This window comes from Diabrotica undecimpunctata, chromosome 6 (genome assembly GCF_040954645.1).
Source record: "Diabrotica undecimpunctata isolate CICGRU chromosome 6, icDiaUnde3, whole genome shotgun sequence".
Taxonomy (NCBI): Eukaryota; Metazoa; Arthropoda; class Insecta; order Coleoptera; family Chrysomelidae; genus Diabrotica; species Diabrotica undecimpunctata.
In genome coordinates this window covers 39,958,348-39,980,422 of record NC_092808.1, presented here as the reverse complement: position 1 = coordinate 39,980,422, position 22,075 = coordinate 39,958,348, and the positions used below count along the sequence as shown (strand labels likewise).

Below are 22,075 nucleotides of genomic sequence, written 5' to 3'. Positions count from 1 at the left end.
GTACGGAGACACTCTGAAAGATGGACACAATAAAAGATGTTTTTGGTATTAATATGTAAAACAACGCAAGCAGTTCTGATGAGTATATGGTAGAATAAGTGGCAAGGTCAAATTTTAAAGGGCCGTCCGATGTAAAAATAGCTGCACAAACTCTCTGTTTGATTCTTTATTTGTCGGTAAATATTTTAAAGCATTTTTTCTACTGCTGATTCAACATAAGGTTCAGGTCCACTTTTAATATTGCTGGATTTATTTGATCCTTATTATTTAAGCTTAATGATACTTTAAGTTTCGGTTCCGTAATAGTCCGTGGAGACCAGTGACCAGAGTAGTGGAATAGTGGAAAAGCTTTTTGAAATTAAATATTTAATTGAATAGTACATTAGAATTCTTTCATAGTAAAGTGTTGGTATGTGAGATCTACTATTAAAGTAGTTCGTGTACTTATCGTTGAAGATATTGTCATACACACATTTACATGGATCTGAGGCAATGAAAGTTGAGTGAAATACTGAAAAAGACTAAGGCACATGTAATTAACCGGTAATCTATTTTGGACCTTATCAATATTAAATGTATCCTCCATAGGGTTGTTTGATCTGATTCCCACTTTATATTAGCTAATGTTTTTAATAAGTTTAGTTTTTTACCACAATCGGATATAGTTTATTTTATATGCTCTTGCCTCGACATATTTTGATAAAACTACATGCCTAGGTATTTTGCGGATGGTTTTAATGCCACTGAGTAGTTATACAACTTTAATGTGGGGTAAGCTTGCAAAGGATTTTGGTGAAGAATACTGCCGAAGTTTTTATCACCGAAAATTAGAAACCTGGTTGAATCATGTATTTTGATACACTTAAAATTTGTAATAAAAACATTATATACTGTTAACAAAAAATAACTTAACATAATTAAACTAATGCTTTAAAAATAGTAGAATTGAGTGTTGTAATATAGAGTCCATAGCGAAAAATTATAAAAGCTCCAATTATATGCCCCACATACAAAAAAAAGTATTCGAAGGAACGAAATCCGTTAAATAAAGTTGTAAAATTAGATAGCAAGAAACTTATTTAGTAATATCTTTAATAATTATATTAGAAGAAACGATATATTATAGCCGATAAACATTAGATCTAATTGATAAGAGAAAAAGAATTAAATACTGAAGCAGGAAAAGTTGGACAACAAAGAATAAAAGGTGGATGGCAGGGCGCCTTCAGCAAATTATATATTTTAAAAAGCGACATTATGGTAGAGGAATAGAAGGGGGATGAAAAAAACACCGATAAGGGTAGGAGGACTAACTAAAATAACAAGAAAACCAATCAAGCTATTCACTACGCAATAAAAACTGGTGATAAAGAACCGAGAAGTATAAACAAAAAAAAAATGAAATGAAAGGAGAAAAGAGAGAGAGCTGATCATAAGACTTAATAAGATCTACCGTACAAGTAAGATGATCCTAGTGATCTGAAATGTTAAATAAATATTTTGTGAAGGTGTGTTAATAGGGCTAATTAATTAGATAGAGAAATATAATAAAACATACATCTTGTTCATGCAAAAACAAAAAAAAATTATCACTATTTAAAAGTAGAAAAAAAAACAAGAAATAGAAAAAATATTTAAAAAAGGCTATAAGAATTTTAATACATACTACATAAAAAAGAGGATAAAATACTAATACGTTAAAAAGAACCAGTTATGGGTATATGGAAAGTCATTTATACACAACATACAGAAGATAAGGAAAGTTTTTTTTTCTGAAAAATGGCTTTGGCAGAGCCAATTAGCCAGACTTGTTTGTGTTTATTGTTAAAATCGACTGAATTTCAATTATTATTGATTGCAGATTCATAGTCAAATGTTAGTACTACATATAGCTAATATTTTTATGGATACATACATTTTGTTTTGATATATTTTTATTTTGTTTTTTTATTCTTTTATTATTTTCTTTTTTTTTGTTTTGTTGCTTTTTTGATTTTTTTTTGTTTTTTGCTTTTTTTTGTTCTTTTTTATGGATTTATTTTTTTTTATTTCTATTTTTTTAATTCTTTTATGTTTTTTTTTCTAATTTGTTGTATACTTTTTACTTTTTACTTTACTTTTTTTTTCTTTTTTTTTTCAAATCATATTAACAGATTATGTCTTATAATAGAGGAAGATTATATAATAATAAATTTACGGCAGAATGTGGGGAAGAAATTACAAATTTAATAAAGGGTCTCAAAAATAACAAAAGTTCGGGAGAAATTAAAGAGAATTGTTGTAGTAGAAATGCTAAAAACTAAATATGAAGAGTCCCAAAGGAGGGTGTATAAACTTATTAGGAGAATATCGGAATAAAAAAAAATATGTCCACATGATAGATCAAGACAACATTGTGAAAAATACCAAGGTATGCTTTGTTAGATACCTTTTTCCAGTTACCAGTTTGCTAATACAGAGACTAAAGAAGTTTGCTGAATATTAAGGTGGTTTTCAAGACAACAGATCAGTCGCGGATTACATTTTTGACACTAAAAGAAATTATGAATACCTCCTATAAGCATAAGATAATCATTTGTATGGAGTTTATAAATTTTAAGAAGCCGTTTGGTATAAAACACAGATCTCTCATGGTATACTCACGAAACTGTTTAAATCAATGAGAATGATACCCCAAAACGTGCTTCTCATTGGATAAATTTAAATAGGTCTCAGACAAGGATCCTTCATCCATGCTGCTTTGTAATTTGATACAAATAATTATCTAAAACATCGGAGTAAAAACGACCGCATCTATTTACAACAATAAACATCAATGCCTGGCTTATGCTGATAATTTAAAAAGAACAGACAATCCGGCAAGATATTTTGTACCAGAAATAAACCAGGATTATCCAGGATTCTCCTGTTCGCCTTATCCAAAAGGAATATAACAGTACAGTTCAGTCTGAAAAAGAGGTAAAACTTAGTTACTATTTAAATGGGAAAAAGCCACAATTAAAGGTTAAATTACGTTTATTGACGTTTCAATTTCCACTTCGGAAATCGTTCTCAAAATAAAAACATTAGTAAATTAAACAAGCTTTTGTTTTCCGGTTATATAGTGAAAAATTCTTTTAATAATTTAATTTTATGTGACTCATTTATATTGACAATTCAGACATACATTATACATTTTAAAGTAGACGACTTTAAAGTGATATTGCCAATATTGTAGAGTTGCGCTCCTGGGACGACTTTACTTATAAGATAGTTCATTCGATTACATGAAATCAACTTTAACTTGAGAATATCCATCAGAAAAAGTCATAGCATCGAAATCGTCTTTAAAAAGACAAATATATGTCATGATGACAGTAAAATTCTCCTCTTAGCGATTCAAATATAGTCCTAAAAGAAACGAATGGTAAAAAGAGAGAATGGAATCAGTAACAGGAGAAAATTACTGTCATCATGGCATGTATTTGTCTTTTTAAAGACGAATTACATGCTATGACCTTTTCTGATGGATATTCTCAAGTTAACGTTGATTTCATGTAATCTAATGAACTATCTTATAAGTAAAGTCGTCCCAGGAGCGCAACTCAACAATATTGGCAATATTATTTTAAAGTCGTCTACTTTAAAATGTATAATGTTTGTCTGAATTTTCAATATAAATAAGCCAGATAAAATTAAATTATTAGAAGAATTTTTCACTAAATAACAGGAAAACAAAAATTTGTTTAATTTACTAATGTTTGTATTTTGAGAACGATTTCCGAAGTGGAAATTGAAACGTTAATAAACGTAATTTAACCTTTAATTGTGGCTTATTTCCATTTAAATAGTAATTACTTTAAAATGACACAAGAAAATAGCTTCAGAACAATATTAAGGTAACACTTAGTTCAGATAAAGATGATATTCCCTTATCACAAGTACGTAAACATTCAAAATATTTAATAAACTTCAAAAATAAAAGCATCGTGGTTAAGAATGGTCACAAATGGTAATCAGAGTTGCCTCAATGATGTAAGAGAACAGCTGTTAAGATGTTAAGAACATCGTACATTTAATATCGGATCCTAGAGGGACTGCTAAAAACTATCCTACGGTGGATGATTATTTTGTGCTGACAATATATTTGGTATAATTCTGCAACATATAAATGCAGAGATTACCGTTTAAATTCAAAAATACAGTGGCCACCAGGTTGTTATCATAACGAGAAAAGACGAATTTAATGTTTTATTTGGTATTTTATTTCTTTCTGTGGCAAAAAACAACCATTTATCAGGACTTTTATCAGGACATTTATATTACATTTGATGCCACTACTTCAAGTTTTACAGATCTGGCCAGTTTCACAACTAGCAAGTTTTACAGATCTTGTACGAATTGTAATCGGTTTTTATTTCTCCTAGACTCTCTTAGATTTGATAACAAGGAAACAAGAGACGAGAGAAAGATAATTGATTAGTTTACACACATTCGATATCGATAAGTTTGAAAAATTTTTATCGATACGTATAGAACATCGTATTCTTTATCCTCATACGTCACAATTGATGAGCAACTTTTGGCATTTCGAGGATGCTGCCATTTAAAAAGACGTATATTCCGAACAATGCGGCGAAGTATGGTATAAAGATTGTTATGGTATGCGATGCCTTAACCAAATACATGATAGATGCAAGTCCTTGCTTGGGAAAAAAATCAACGGTTTGCCTCTAGTTGAATTTTATGTAAAAAAGTTGACTAAATTAACCACAATAGGGACTTTGCGTAAGAATAAGGAGATCAACAAGGAGTTATTAAAAGTAAAATACCGAAACTGTAATATGCCAGTGTTTTGTTTCGATCGAAAAAATATGTAAGTACCGTCGAACGGGGTAAAACCAATCACACCGATCAATCCGCGCGCTAAGGGTTTTTTAATTAATATTTTCAGGATTAATAGTATATGTGAATTTACCGCCAAATAAGCGTTCGTACCTCTCCGAGGATATGCCAGTCGCCATAGTGAGCTCAAAGTAACAGGTTGAAAGTGTCGCGAGGCTGTAGTGTAGACTAGTAAACAAAACGTCGTATTCGGGTGTTTTTTACAAAACTTGGAAAGATTTACAGATAAAGTGATTACTATAGAACATTTCTGGTAAGTGTTATTTTGTTGTGGAATTCTTAGAGAGTATTAGTCATGGCCAATTATGCGATTTTTCTGTTTGGGTTAATTTTGATATATTTTTTTCTGTAAAATCTGAAATTTGTGGGGTAAAAGCTACCAACAATTCCCTAGTTATTCTATAGATGGTACCTACCTAATTCTTATGGATATGAACGTTATGGGCAGCACAGAGTGTGGCGGTGGTTTGGTGCCTTATCACCTAGCTCCTCTTCAAATTGGTGTAAGATTTAGATTTTAACATATTTTTTTTGTTTACAGACAATGCCTCGCACCTATAAAAAAAAGTTAGGGCCAACAAGAGAATTACAGTACAATGAAATTTATATGGAACGAGCATTGAAAGCTGTTGCTAGTGGTTACCTTAGCTGTATAGTTACCTTATACCACCTTACAAGAAAAAATTCGAAAAAAGAGGGAACATTTCAAGATTGGAGTTCTTTGAGAACTTTGAGAATGAAAGTTCTTTGAGCTCTTTGAGAATCAAAGTTCTTTCTGAACTGGAAGAAAACAAGCTGGTTGACTGTCTATTAGTGTGCGCGGACTAGGGATATCCTCCACACAGTATTGACATTCGATATATGGTTCAGCAGTTTTTTAACAAACCAGGAAGAAGAGCAAAAAGATTCAGAGACAATTTACCAGGACCAGATTGGTTCTTCAAATTTATGGACCCACATAAGGATCTCACCGTAAAATTGGTAGAGAATACAAAAAGGGTAAGGGATGCAGTCACTTATGAAACAGTTGAAGAGTATTTTAGTCATCTTGAAGAGTCTTTGAAAGGGGTCGCACCGTTAAATGTGATAAACTATGACGAAACCAACTTCACGGACGATCCTGGAGCTGTAAAATTCGTGGTCAGAAAAGGATCAAAACACGCTCATCGAGTGATGGACACGTCGAAAACGAGCGTAGGCGTTATGTTTTCAATTGCAGGTGATGGAACACTGTTGCCACCTTATATAGTGTACAAGGCAAAGCATATGTATGAAGGATGATCCGATGGAGGCTTTCCTGGTGCACGGTATAATAGTACGATCATTGGTTGGTTTGACAGCACTACTTTTGAAGACTGGTTTCTATCGATAGCATTGCCCTACTTTAGAAACTTAGAAGGCCCTAAAGTAACGATAGGGGATAATTTATTCAGTCATCTTACAGTCAATGTTATTGAGCAATGTGAAAATAATGGTATAAAGTTTATACTTTTACCTTTAAACTCCACAGATTTATTACAACCACTTGACGTTGCCTATTTTCGACCTTTAAAGAATGCTTGGAGGAAAGTGCTCACAATTTGGAAATTGGAATCAAAAACAGGGGTGCCTGCCCAAAACTGTTTTTTCAATACTGTTAAAAGAAACAATAGAAAAAGTGGGTCTGAAATTAACCTCAAACACCCAAGCAGGCTTTAAAGCTTGTGGCATTGTGCCTTTAAATCCAGATCAAGTGCTCAAAAAATACAACATTTAAAAAAAGGAGAAAATAAAAATAGCGAACAGGAAGAGACTAGAGTCAAGCAAATAAGGACGAATACCATTGTCGATCATTGGAGAGAACTAAGAACAGATTCAAGTGAAAATCCAAAGAAAGGTAAAAGAATGAAGGTGGCAGCAAAAAAAAGTATTTCTAAGAAAGACCTTATACAAGAAAGTGAAGGTTCTGAAAGTGAGCAAGGGTTAGAAGTACACGATCTAAGTTTTTGAGAGTTGGAAAATGACGAGGAAATTTCAGAGGACACACCCCAGGTTTCTGATGATACACATTTTCAGCTTGGAGAATTTGTTGTCGTTAAATTTGTTACGAACAAAAGAGATCTGTTATCGGTTCTACTTCAACCTATGGGGTAAAACCGATCACCTTTTGAAAATATATGAGAAAAAAACTATTACGATGATTTCAAAAGAAAAACCACGAATTGGCACTTCAGGTATGATACTTTAACATTTATAATTTGCCGCTTTCTCAATTCAAACATAATCATGTGTGTGTGTGTGTGTGTTTTGTTTTATGGCACTGGAACTAAGCCAATTAGCCAGAACAATAACATAATCATGAAAACATGAAAAAAACCTCTAATTTTGGTCGGTTTTACCCTCTTCGACGATATTTTACATACCAAAGAGAAACAAGCAGAAAAACACGGAGATGGCCATTATGCGTATTTTATGTAATGATAAATATCGCCAGCATAAACTCTTACGTTATTTATACTCTAATGTGTTAAATAAAAGCGAAAAATCTATCTCCACATATCAATATATAATTGAGTTAAGCCTGTGTCTTGCAAAACTATGGATGCTAAACAATACAACACCACCGCAAGTTTATGTCAAAATATTCGCCACATAATACAAAGACATAGCTAAAATTCTCAATATTACTAAAGAGGGAAATGGGAAAAATCTATAGACGATTGGAAACCCATAAACGAGAGAATTGCTAAACTGAAAATCAAGATGTATGGCAGAGAAATTATAATACTAGCAACATACGGTCCAGCGGAAGACAGTCCAGCCAATGAGAAAGAACGATTTATCGAACAACTTCAGGAACAAATGGATAAGAGAAAACCTAAACAAGAAATAATAATAGTGGGGGATCTAAATGGAAGAGTCGGAAGAAAAGACAATGACAGAACAGTTGGTCCATTTGGAGAAGACACAATTAACGACAATGGAGAAAGATTGGTAGAACTATGTGAAGTAAATGATTTGAAAATTATAAACGGATTCTACAAACACAAAAATATACATAAGTACACATGGACTCAAGAGACAAGAAAACTAAGATCCATTATGGACTACATTATCATGAACCACAAAAGCTCCATCAAAGTGAAAGACACCAGAGTGAAAAGAGGGGCAGAGTGTGGAACAGATTACAAACTTGTGGTGGCATTGATGGAATTCCCCTATATCTGGACAAAACAAAAACATACATCGATTGTTACAACGGGAACGACAATAAACGAAAAGAGGCTCAAATTACATCTATTGCAGGAAGAATCAATAAAAGATTTATACAAAAGAAGACTAGACCAAAAACTAGAAGAATTCAGATATGACACGTTAGATGAAATGCATAAACACATAAAAACCTGCCTGATTTCAGCGGCCTTAGAAGCTCTTGGAGAAGACGACCAAAGGAACACCCATCAGAATATCAAATTAAGGGAAGACACATTGAAATGCATAAAAGAAAAGAAAAAACTACACATAAAATACCTAAACACCAAAAAACAGGAAGACTTAGATCTATATAGAGCGAAAAACAGAGAGGTAAAGAAAAGAGTAACAAATGAAAACAAGCATGCACAGAGATAGAACGACATATCGGAGGAACGAGAAATTCAGAATCATGGCGAATAATAAAAGCACTTCAACGAAATAAGACAGAGAAAACCCAGATCGGCAAAATTAGTGAAAACGAGTGGCAAGAATACTACGTAGAACTACTTACAGAAAACCGTCCCCAATTTCAGGAAGAGAATATAGAACATGCAGGAAATGGGGCATAAGACCAGATAGAAATAAGCCTGGCAGAAGTTAAGAGAGCAATCAAGACATTGAAGAACAAAAAAGCCAAAGGACCCGGAGGAATACCAAACGAACTAATTAAAAACGGAACGGAAAAGTTATTCCGCATGCTACATAGAATGTTGCGAAAGAGGACTAAATGGAGAAGAAATACCTGCGGAATGGACACAAGCATACATCACATCCATACATAAGAAAGGAAACAGGAAAAAATGTGAAAACTATAGAGGAATTAGTATAATGTCGTCGGTAGGTAGACTTTACGGGAAAATTATTAAGGAAAAACTAGAAACTGAACTAATAGGAAAAATTGGAGAAGACCAAGCAGGGTTCACAGTAGGAAAATCGTGCCTAGATACGTACACATTAGAACAACTGATAGAGAAGAAAATGGCAAAAGGTAGACCGGTCCATCTGGCCTTTGTTGATCTAAAGAAAGCATATGACTCAATACCTAGAGTCAAATTATGGGAAGCAATGAATGATCTCGGAATCCGACAAACACTAATAAAAGCAGTTAAAGCACTATACAAAGAAAACAAAGTAGCTATTAAATGTGAAAATAAAGCCTACAATCCATTTAAGACGACAAAAGGACTTCTACAAGGCTGTGCTACGTCCCCTACTCTGTTTAAAATATGCTTGGAAAAGACACTCAAACCATGGAGGAGAAAGTGCGAAGGAATGGGCATACCAGTAAGAGACGAACACCTATACACCTTAAGTTTTGCCGACGATCAAGTAGTCATCGCACAAGATGAAGAAGATCTCAGCGTTATGCTCAGAAAACTAGAAGAAGAATATAAAAACAACGGAATGGAAATAAACTTAGAGAAAACCGAATACCTAACAACAGAAAACAAGGATATGAGAAACCTAGAGATAGACGAGGGAAGACAAATAAATGGAACAGATAAATTCAAGTATTTAGGAACCATAATATCGAACCAGGGAACAACAGAAGAAGATATAAACAACAGACTGAGACAAACAAGAAACTGTATAAGACAACTAAACTCAGTGTTGTCTGATAAGAACATTACGATAAAGACAAAAAAGAGAATATATAATACCCTGACAAGAAGTATCCTGACATATGGGTCCGAAAACTGGACAATAAACAAGAGAAATAGAGGTAGAATAAGAGCAGTAGAAATGGAGTTCCTCAGGAGAAGCTGTAGACTTACAAAAAGAGACAGAATTGAAAACGCAGAGATTAGGCGGATAATGGGAGTGCAATCAGACGTAATCGACTATATAGAGGAGAAGAGACTATCCTGGTACGGCCACGTCAAAAGAGCGGACAGAGGACGCTGGATAAACAAAATCACAGAATGGAGCCCGATTGGAAGAAGAAAGAGAGAAAGACCCCGAAGGTCATTCAGAGATGAAATCGACGAGGCTATGGAGAAAAGAACCCTGCGAGATGGAGACTGGAATGACAGGGAAAATTGGAGAAAACGGTTGAGTGAAGGAAGACAGTGAAAACTGTGAAAATCCTTAGTAGTAGTAGTAGTACTAAAGAGGATGATGATATCTGGCATAAAAAAGAAGGGGAAGACTTGTTTCTACAGTCCAAGCAAAAAAAGGCTTATGACCACCAACCATTGCAAGCAGTGCAAAAAACCAATTTGCGAAGCACATCGAGGAGAAATGTGACTAAAAATACATAAATGACTAAAATGTTTGTTTTACAATTTTATGTTTTTGTATTTATACTGAGAATCTTAATTTTTTTCATATAATGAATAAAAAATTTAAAATAAAAAATATTGGCTTTTTTTTATGGAGTAGTAAAATTTACGATAGTCCCGTATTTTCCCTTGGGAGAAACAGTCCCATATTCTAGTGTAATACAAAACCGTGTAATTTGTAAAGCTTATAGCTACCTCTGATTTTTGTAAATAACTTTTTGTGGTATCTCCTATAATAACACACATCACGGACTTTGTCACAAAGTTAATAACCTTGTATATAGATGAGGATTAATCGAAATATTTTTAATCTGCTACAGAATAAACAAACATTGTTTGCTCTAAAAATCAGGTGTCAATAGTTTACACCTTCGTTGGAAGAAAATTTACAACTTATGAGCGAAGACATGATATCTCAAAGTATTCTTATAGTTTTGAGATGATGTTTTTTACCCATTATATTTTACGAATTCGTTATTTAGATATAGCTATATTTTTTTCTGTTAATGCCTAAAAATACTCGAAAACCACACATTCTTATTATTAAATTTGTATGACGATTTTCTTAAAATGTTCCGATCAAACTACTAATTGCGTTATTATTTCTTGAAGGAGGAAGAGACCGAAAGTTTCACAGGAAGCATTTTGTCGCTTAATGTGGCAGTAGAAGATGACGGCAAGGATCTGGTGTGTCGAGCAGACAATCCTAGATTTCCCGGGGGATATGCCGAGGATCGGAGACAAATACATGTTGCTTGTGAGTTCTTTGGTTCTACACTTCCAATTTCTTATACGGTATAGTCCAAACGGGATGGGATCTTATATAAATATTTTAGTTTCTGGCCATAACAAAAAAGTTTTGGTCAGAGTAGACAATTATAAAGGGAATAAGGGTTGACTATAGAATATATATATATATATATATATATATATATATATATATATATATATATATATATATATATATATATGTAAATACTTTTTTCTTTTTGGGTGTGGTAGTCAATAAAAAATAGAGCTTTGCTAAGGCGTACTATTTATTTTGAATTCAAGCTTTCGGTGGTTTTTTGCCACCTTTATCAAGGTCTACAAAGAAAATTACTATGTTGTAACAATTTGAATGGTGCAAAAAAAGGCTATAAAAAACTATGAAAAACTTACCCGAATGTAAGATTCGTGGCATAAACAACAACGTTAAATAACATGATAATACTGAAGCTGCAACTAAACTTAAAAATGTTACTGTTAAAAAAACACTTTAAAAATTAATAAATACGTTAAAAGTTAAAAACAAAATGAAGGACGACATGTTAAAACAGTCGTCGTTGCTAGCTTGATTTCAGTCACATTTCAAGAGCAGAAAGAGAAAGTGGGTGGACAATTATTGTTTAAATAGTTTGAAGAAAATACAAAAAACAACTTTGAAACTAACGTCTCACAAAATACTGTTTATGAATTTTTAGTACTACCAACTGTATTACCAACTTGAAATTAAGCGGAAAATTAAAAATGTTATTTATAACATAAGCAATCGAAAGAAAATAGTATTTATTAAATAGGTTTAGAAAAATAATAACTCAAACAAAACAAAACTGAATTAGTTACTGAAGTTTGATCAAAAATATTCAATTAATAATGAAATTTTAAAAAAAGAGAACAGAAAAAAAGAAAAAATAATAAAACTCTAAATTGCAAAATAGCTCAGTCAAAAGTCAATATAAAATTGTAAATTTTGCTAAGATTCTGGATCTCAGATCTTTTATTCAGATTGTTATTACCACTCTTGCTGATATGTACCATCTCTAAGAAAGTTCTCTTAAATTTATTTTTCTTTCTGGCTAATATTTTTACATTGTTGAAATCTATCTTATGGTCTAGATCGATAGTATGCTCTGCCAAAGTACAAGTAGGTTTGTTTAATCTACAATCACTCTTATGAGAAATAATACGGCTCATCCCACGATCTTCATTGCCAATTCGCGGCTCGAAACGTAAAACTATGCAGTTACCAAACGTTTCCTTCAATAAATCAATTATGACACGAGCTGTGTGACATGTTGCGCCTTCTTACTGAAACGACGGCTCCTGCACATCATGCTTGTTCAATTGGGAAATAAAAAAGGCAGTACTTATGTTTCTATAGCCATCACCATTGACTGTAACATTCTGGTCAGCATCGTTTTTTACAAATTCTCTTTATGCCATCAGTCCATCTTGTGGGTGGTCTTCCCAGGTTTCGTCTATCCGCTCTCGTTCTCCACTCCAAGATTTTTTTGGTCCACCTATTATCCACCTATTGTCCTGCTTACCTCCATTTAAATCATCTTGCGTGATTAAATAAGTTTTATTTTGTAAGCACGCAAAGCAAGATCTTTTCACAAAATCCTACATTAAATTGATAGACACGTATCCAATTGCTGCGCACGATGGCAAATAGACTGATTCGGGTCTTCCTGTATGCTACGCTCTACAGCAGCAACAACTTCTTCTGTATGCACTGTACGACGTATCAGTGAATACATATTATCATTTAGAGTAAACGTGATGCAAAAACGTTTTATGGTTAATCGAATTACTTGTTTTGATAAACTATTATGTTGATCATAAAATGGACGTAGTGCGCGATGTGCATTTCGAAAGGAACCACAATTTTCAAAATTAATTTGTACAATTCGGAAGCATTGTTTGGACGTCAAGTCTATTCATGCAGAAATTCCAAACCGAACTTAACACAAATCACTTGACAGCGTTCAAAATGGCCGCCAGTTAAACAATTGTTATCAACATGCATTTCTATACCTCTAGAAAAAACACCATTTAGTAGGTTCCAAAAAGACACAAAGTAAAATTGATAATTATGCCGCTTCAGTCCTAACACGTTTTTCACACGCCATTTTTTATCACCTGGTTTTCCCGTTTCATGAATTTCTTAACTTGTAATACGTATGAATGGTGAAGTAGTTTATCTTGATGAAGTTGATTACATAATCTCGGAATTGTTCTTGGGCACGTTCTAATTTTCAAAATATGTAAATAATTGCAGAGCCTTCTTCGAGAGGTTATACCAGTTTTAACCCTACCAACAACAGTTCAAATAACTAAAGTTATTATTGCAAAGTTCTTTTATTGTAGTTGTTGACATTACGGAAAAAAATTGTGACTAAGACAAGCAAACCATAGGTGTTATTTTTAATTTTTAAAAGATCCAATACTTTTAATAATTTGATAATTTTTTACCAGAAAATGAGTTAATATGGAGAGGAAAACTGTGGATAACTGAATTTTTTTAGCGACATGCCTATCTAATAATGTGCCCCACATCGTCTATTCTCTATTTAAAATTATGCCTTTTGGTACTGCATGGAGGTGGTTGACAAAGCCATTGGTTGTTTGATTTATGCTTATAATAGATCAACTGTGTCGAATAGCTGCAAGTAATTATATTTATCTCTCATATCTGACTAGGAGATGGAACTTAAAACCAAAAAGAATCAGATTTTATATTACCTAATTATGTACCTAATATTATTTTATTAACTGATAGTTTGTAACAATTATTAATATTATTAATAATCAAGATAATATGTATTATATCTCTTAACATACTTGCTTTTAAGCAGCTGAAGGATCATTTCACACTTCCGATACAGTAATAAATCCATCAGAATGTTTAATACACCGTTTTAAATTTGTGTTTGTTCCAAATTAACTCGTTGCTTTTTATTTAGTCTTTATTGATGCTAGCAGCTCATAAACATAAGAAGCTTATTTGAAACATAATTATATACAAAGGAATTATGTTTGTTTTGTTAACGGTTCACTCGTTCACACGCTATATCATCATCAGTAACACATTAGAGAAGAACAAATCGACAACGTGTTGTGAGTTGTTTATTTTTGCAATGAATGTGGCGGTTTATGTGAGCATTAAATATTTTGGCGTACCAAAAACGTGAAAAATTAAACACATTTTATATCAACAGAGAAAAGCAATCAATCCTTAATCATGATATTAATATCAATTTATTACTACACCAAATATTTTAACAATGTGTGCAAAGTATACACGTACAAAGTATAAAGTACTTAATAATATACGTATATTTGATGTTGAATAAACTGACGAAAATAATATTTTTGTAATTTCTCAACATCAATATAAAGTTTTGTGAAAATAGACATATCGTTACTATATAGTGAAAACCATGTACGTTTGTAAAGGTAAAGTTGATTGAATTAGTATATTTAAGAATAATGCTCAAAATATGATACTTTAATTGCGTGGCTAGAAATTATTTATCATTTTTCTCTATTACCTCTAATTAGGGTTTCAACTAATTTCATGGATATACAAGGTTTAAGGGTAAGTTTTAAGAAAGTTTAAGGGAAATACGAGTATTTCAACACGTACAATGAATTTATGAAAAATACCGCTGGCTATCATATTTTCACTGTTCTTCTTGGTCTTCTCTATATAGCTAGCTGCTGTCTGGCACTCCTATGTACTGTCCTTTGGTTTTCGTCATAGTTTCTCAACTGTCTTAATAGTCTACTAGGATGGTTCCTGAGATCGTTGAAGTTCACCTGTGCTTTCTCTTCTATTGTTTTTAGGATTCTATTTTGTTCTGAGTCCCAAAATACGTACCTTAATGGAACCTTACAGGTACCTTACAGGTATATTTAGAGCCTCTCGGATCATATGGCTCTGGAATATTTTTATTTTGTTTCTGTTCGATTGGCAAGTGTGTCTTTATGCAGCCGAGGCTTATGTTAGTGTTGGTAAAATTATACACTTTGCCATCCTAATCTTTTGACCTATTAATGACGAGAGTTGACTTCTAATTATTTTAGTTTTCTGAACCGTTTGTTTAACGTGTTCTGTGAAGGTCAGCTTTTTGTCCAACGTTACGCCTACATATTTGGCTTGATTTGACCATTTGATTTGCGTATCGGATAACGATAGAACCCCGTTTGGTCTGCCTCTTCTATTTTGGTACATGAAGGCCTGTGTTTTGATAGGGTTGACAGGTATCGTACACTGTACATACCAATCTTGTAGTTTTTTAAGTGTCCTTTGTAGGCATATTGTTGCTGGATCTGGGGTGGTACCGCTAACAGCAATCGCTGTATTGCCTGCGTATAGATTTAGCAACGACCTGAGTTTGGTTGTCGTATCTGCTATGTATATGGTCTATAGATACGGCAACGACACCGCTCCCTGAGGCACACCAACTTCCGTGGTTCCAGCTTCGAACAGGATTGGCCCTATCCGAATTTTGAACCTCCTGTCGGCTAGATATGACGAGAGAAGACATGTCGTCGCCTCACTCTAACCATATTGGTTCGTTTTATACAGCAGAGCTCCGTGCCAAACTTTATCAAATGCTTTACTGACATCTAGAAAGACGTATGCTGTATATTTCTTTTTAATGAACCCTTTTGTGATATATTCTTCTAGACGCAGTACCTACAGTTCATATGTGTGACGTTTCGATCATTATTACATGAGCTTTCTTTTATCTGCCAGGAAAATGTCTTTTTCTTAGGATGTGATTGATTAAATTTGTTATGTATACTATTGTTTTTGCTAGAGGATTGTTCAAAGCTCTCTTCGTAATACGATCTGGTCCTGGAGCATTTTTGGTGTTAGTACGCTTGATCAACTGTCTAACCTCTTCAGGACAGGTGTGGGTAATATATTTGTTGCCCCTTCTTTTTTTACTACCCTGTATCTTCTTTCCACTTCTTCTGTGAAGTCAAGATCTTCATAAGGATGATAATTTTTCCTACATTATCTTCCTATTTATAGCGTATTTTTTATAACTTCCACTTTATCTTTTTCTGCGTACACAATTCCATTTTCTCCATGTAAGGGTGGAATTGTTTTTTTTTTATATTTTTTTAAAACAAATTCTCCTAGTTTCTGTTTTGTGTTTATTGTTGTTATTGCACCGAAGTTTCGCTTACTTTTTTTTTTTTAGTTAGGCCACATTCCCAACTTTTTTCTTGTAGGTTTTAAACAGTTTGTTTCTACTGCAAGAATGTATACAGTCTGTCTCACCATGAAAGTATGTAGGTTTTGTGGGTCCTACCACTATGGTGTTTTATCTGTCTTCTAGATAGCCACACAATAGTCTCCCATTACGATTTGTGGTTCTGTCAAACCAATTGGGCGATCTTGCGTTGAGGTCTCCAATGATAATGGTGGGCTTTTCTGTTTCCAAAATGACATTCAGATCTTCATTAAAGATCTGATCATTCAGTCTAACATGTGCTGAAACAATCTTTAGCTTATGATTTCTCGTTTTGATCCTTAATATGAAGGCTTTCATAGTGACCAGACCATCTGGTGTAGGAATTACTTGGTGTTCGATTCCTTTTGTCACCAGAATGTCAGTGTCTCCCGATGTGGCCCAGTAGTCATTTGTGTAAACATCATGGCCCGGAAATTTTGTTTTTGTTTTGGTTCATTATTTTAGTTTCTTGTAAAGCTACGATGTCTAGTTCGAGTCTGTTGGCAAACTCGTCCAGAGAGTTGATTTTTGTTTTAGCTCATTATAATTCCATGACCCTATTCGTAGATTATCTAATCGGTTAGACAGTTCTGCTTACGCCAATACTGCCCATTGCGCTTACTAAACTAGTCATCTTCTCGAATATAAACATAAATTTCTTTTATGTCCATTGAGGCTGGCTATAAAAATTGCTGTTTCAGAATTGACGACTTTGGTTCTTTCGGCTGTTGTGTCTTCCTGGTTGCTTGTGCGTAGCTGACAGATTCTGGTACTGGTGCACTTTGTATGCTTCTGCTTCTTGGTTGTGTGTGATAATTTTTCTTTTTAAGTGCCTTTGTACTACCGCTGTAATTTGCTGTATATAATTATTTCCTTATTATTTTTCTTTTTATCTTTTACAATATATCCTCATAGAGCAGAGATCGGTGACTTTTTTAATTTTTGGTCGTCTTTCTCGTTGATGGTGACAAGGAAAATTAGTTGCCGCTCGCTTTTTGTCTTCTTGTTTTGATATTATGTTTGATACCTTGATAGTGTCAGTGCCTTTTTCTTTCAGTTCTTTTTGGATGAGTTTTATGTCTGTTGTTTCCTACAGTCCTCTTATCACCACTCGTTTGCTTTTTTTAACATGAATTGGATAGGCAATCCACTTTATTTTATTGTTTGTCTTATATTCCTCCAACACTTTAATCATGTTTAGGTAGCCATCTCTGTCATTTGTTTGGATTACGGTCGATCTGCCAGATTAGGCAGATTTGTTTGTCGAGCCTCTGCCTTTCTCTGCTGCTCTTTGGAAAATATCTTGGCTTTTTCCAACCGTCTTTAGGATGAGTGCCAATGGTTTGGGCTCAGCATTGGTTGTTATTTTTCTGCTGTTTTTTCAGCGTTTTGGTTTTGTGCCGTTGGTTTGGGCTCAGTTTTCTTAATTTTTTTTTATTATCTCAGTTTTCATATCCACTATAATGTCTCTGTGTTATTCTCTTTTTCTTGTTGTTTTGTTAGCATGCCTTTGGCTTTGCATGTTTTTTTATTTTTTTTTTTTATTATAAGTGTCTGCTTTTTAGCATCACTAATTTTTTTTGTTTCTTTTACGACTTTTTTTTTCGTTGGACTGTCCATTGTTTGTTTCGTTTTCTTTGTATATATTTGCTTGTCCAGTACTAGTACTGAGTCTATTTTGTTCTTGAATTTTTGCCTGCCATTCAATCTTTTTTGCACAGTTTTTGGTTTTTGTTCAAGTTTTTTTAGCTTAAATCGATTTATCTATCGGATTTTCTTTTTCTGTATTTTTTTAATCGTTTCAAATACTTAACTTTTGTGTAAATTTTTGAATTTTTAAGTCCTTAATGGTTATTTTTGCCTTAAATCTGGCCAGTTGTTTTTATTTTCCTTTAGTATATTTTTATTTTCCTCCTGCATCTGACGGATTTGTTTTGTCAGACATTTGTTCTCCTCTTTAATTCTCTTCATTTGCACAACCAATGTTGGCATTGAGTTGGCTACGTTCGATTCGATCTCCATTCTTCTATTTTCTTTAGTTCTTTTAACAGGACAGTGTCTTTAAAACTACTATCCAAGTCTTTTCCCGGGAAGAATTGCTTTTTAGGTTCGCTGATATTTTGTGTGTATCGCGATAACTGTCATTAATACTATCGTTCTGGGTAATATTGGTAGTCACTTTTAAGTCTATGTCATGCATATGCACATTATTGTCTACTTTATTAATGTTTACTCCATACTGCTATATGATGTAGAAACCTAGACCATAAAGGCCAATGTAATGAACCGATTGGAGGCGTTTGAAATGTGGGTATTTAGAAGACTACCTAAAATTTCCTGAACAGGTCACACAACAAATGTCGAAGTATTAAATCTAATGGGCAGAGAACGAGCATTGCTGCCAATAATAAAAAGAAGAAAAACTGCTTATCTGGGTCAATATTTCGAAATTCCAAGTACCAGTTTTTAAAGCTTATTAAGAAAGGGTAGATAGAAGGAAAACGGGGCATCGAAAGAAATAAATACTCATGGCTTAAAAACATAAGGGATCGGACAAACCTCGATGCCCATGCACTCTTTAGAGCCACACAAGACCTAGAGGAGTATGCCAGAATTGTCGATAACATCCACTAATTGAAAAGGGCACCATAAGGAGAAGATTAATGTTTATTTCTAAATTTGTATCTGATGGACCTAAATTTATGTTTTTATCAACATTTAGTTCATTAATGTCAGAGTTGTGTACAGTATTCTTGTCTGATGGACGTGAATTTATGTTTATGTCAGCATTTAATTTTCAGCATCAATATTCGAATTTAAATTTAAATTTGCGTCGGATGGATCTGAATTATCTGTATTAGAGTCTGTACAATCTGAATTTGAATTTAAACGATAATTATCATTAATATCTGGTAAGTCTTCGTTAATATTATAGTGAACTATATCGCTAAATTCACTTATATTTTTGGTCATCTGGAGTTTCTGTGCTTCTTCTCTAGGCCAACAGGCCCTCTTTGTGTTGTTTTTAGATAGTGTACACTATTATTTTATTAACTCTTCGTCACGCATAAACAAAATTAAAATTTTATTTTAATTCAACTTCAATATGAAGTTTATTACAGTAAAATTCGTTAAAAAACCGTTTAATAATATTTTAACAAATCGGCGCCAACTTTCAATTGAGGCTATGAGGACAATAACGGACTAACCCCAATATTGATAAGTGTTAGAAAATGAGTTCGAACAAAAAGTGAAAATTAGGAGATCCATTGTAACCTTGCTTTAGAATAGTTTTTAGTTTAAATGAATGAAAGTGTGTTAGATATTACTTATTTGATAAATTTGATTAAAAATTTTGGATAAATGCCTGTATTTGATTTTTTAATGTGAATTGGTCCACTTTACATTTAAAATAATTTTAGTTGGTGAATGGGTTATCTCACAAAATAATACAATCGATATTGCATCAAATAGTTTATTACCACAGATCGTGTATAAAAACATATGAAGTTAAAATAACCAATCCTCTCCGTCGTCAAATGGGCCAATTACTTCACCTCCGGCTGCTTGAGCTGAAGATCTTAGGTTTTTATAAAATTCATGGTGTATAGGGGGTATCAATTCCATTAACTGAAGGTCTTTTTTTTAGCTTCATTAATGATATCATCATTTGGATACACAAGTGGCAATTCCATTGTTTTCTTGGAAATAGATTTCGTTTTATTAAGATCCACTGTTTCAAAATCAACATCTTGATTGTGGGAATACTTATATTAAAGAGTATTGGCAAAGTCTTTTCTAAACCTTAACCATTACATTTTAAGTCATACTACCTTGGTTTTTGATTCGAAAACTTTTCTGTTGGTTATATTACTTTCAAACAATTTCGTAGAAAAAAAATTGAATTTGTTCATGTTTATTACTGTAAACGGATTTTTCGTTCTAGCGTGTTTTATCACTGTATGCTAGTCTTGGAGTATAAATACATGTGGATGGAATTTCTTTCCTTTTTTTATTATACCAAAATCTTGGTCAGAGGGCAAGTAAGAATAACTACTTACTTAAAACTTGTGGTCTATTTCGTCCACGATAAAATATGGAGATGTAGTTATTTAATTGCATAATAACGACATTTTAATATTACGATTCTAACCGTCACATTGGTCAGAATACATAATAAATTGTTTCGATTTTACACATTTTTTTATATAAAATAAAATGAAGGATCCTTTTGAGCACCCCTAGAGGCGACGGTTTTATCCCACACAAACATAAACGAGTTGTTAGTTCCCATTTTATTAACATTGAAGCAGTAGAACCATAATTGCCGCTTGTAGTAAAATTCTGCGGTAAGCACAGGTGTAGGTGCAGTCTTCATCAGACCGAAACGTCTTTTCGTCTTCTTTTAATGCATTTTTTTTTTCAGTTTTAAGTTTTTTACTTGATACACTAGTGGCTGCCTTTATTTTGACTTCAAATATATCACACTTCTTAAAAGAGTCAGTAAATGGCAGATGAAAAAGTAAATTATATTCCTTGATAAACGTTTCTCGAAAAATAAAATAGGATAGAGGAGTCTGTGTTTTACTTTTATATAACTCGTACATTTTACCGAGATTCAAATCCAGTCAAGTATTCAATAATTTTCAATAAATTCCTTTAGTTCCATTTTCTTTGCGTCAGATGTTTTATTGTGCGGTGGATGTTTGCCATGTTTATCACAAGGTGGTGGTGTTCATATGGATTTACGTTTGAGTAGTCTGTCTAATCTTTTAACAGAAACTTAAAATACCGCTTCAAAAAATGGTTTGCACACCTTATACTCAACACCTTCCTGACTGGGTAAAAAGTTAAGCCTAGTTGTTTCCTTCTTAGATTCTAGGTTCATAGTGTAGCTACCCAACTTATTAGCGGCTTTAATTAGGGCAAATAAATATGCAGTATGCAAGTTAAAGGATTCTAAAGTATAGAAAATCAAATAGTTTAAAAGATTTTAAACGCACAACTTTTCAGTCTCATTCTCTTCAGTCTCATTCAGTCAGGCACACTTTTTTGTTTTGTTTAAGTTTCTCCTCCATTTTTCACAATTGCGGAAACGCTTTTTAGGCTTACAATGACTAGATGTCGTTGATTTCGCTCTATCGATATCTGCTTCTTTATCTTTGCCCTTTTCCACGTTCCTACTAGTTTCCACCAAATCTCCATCTGAAGGCAAGTACTCTTATCCAGAATCCGCAAATAAATCTGATTCTGAGGCTGAGCCGCCTACAACAAAACGGACAAACGACCAAATAATATTATTTAAAAGCAAAAACTACCCCAGAAAAAAAAAATTTAATCGTAACCTAGAAACAACGGTTTTTACTTTCATACTTTTTTATTTATCTTTAAAAAAATGTAGCTACCTTGTCTCTACTTATAACAGATTTTCAAGAATAACAACTTAATTTATTAAAACGAAATTAAAATATTAAAATCTAAATTATTTAAAAGCAAAAACTATATAAGAAAATTAAAATAAAATTATAACCTACAAACAAAGTTTCTTACGTTCATACTTTTTTATTTCTATTTATAAAATATACTTACCCACCTCTACTTGTAACATTTTCATCGAAATTCATATTTACAAAATAAACATATTTCACAACAATTAAATCG

General features: G+C 33.0%; 1 protein-coding gene across 3 annotated transcripts in view; it reads left to right on the top strand.

The window, feature by feature from the left end:
- Nucleotides 1–22,075, top strand: part of side (motor axon guidance molcule sidestep) — a 566,673-nt gene that overhangs the window by 222,407 nt on the left and 322,191 nt on the right. For all 3 annotated transcript variants that reach the window (XM_072534634.1, XM_072534635.1, XM_072534633.1), the window contains exon 7: nucleotides 11,013–11,157. In XM_072534634.1, coding sequence (XP_072390735.1) covers nucleotides 11,013–11,157 — 145 coding nt within the window. The remainder of the gene's footprint in view (nucleotides 1–11,012; nucleotides 11,158–22,075) is intronic.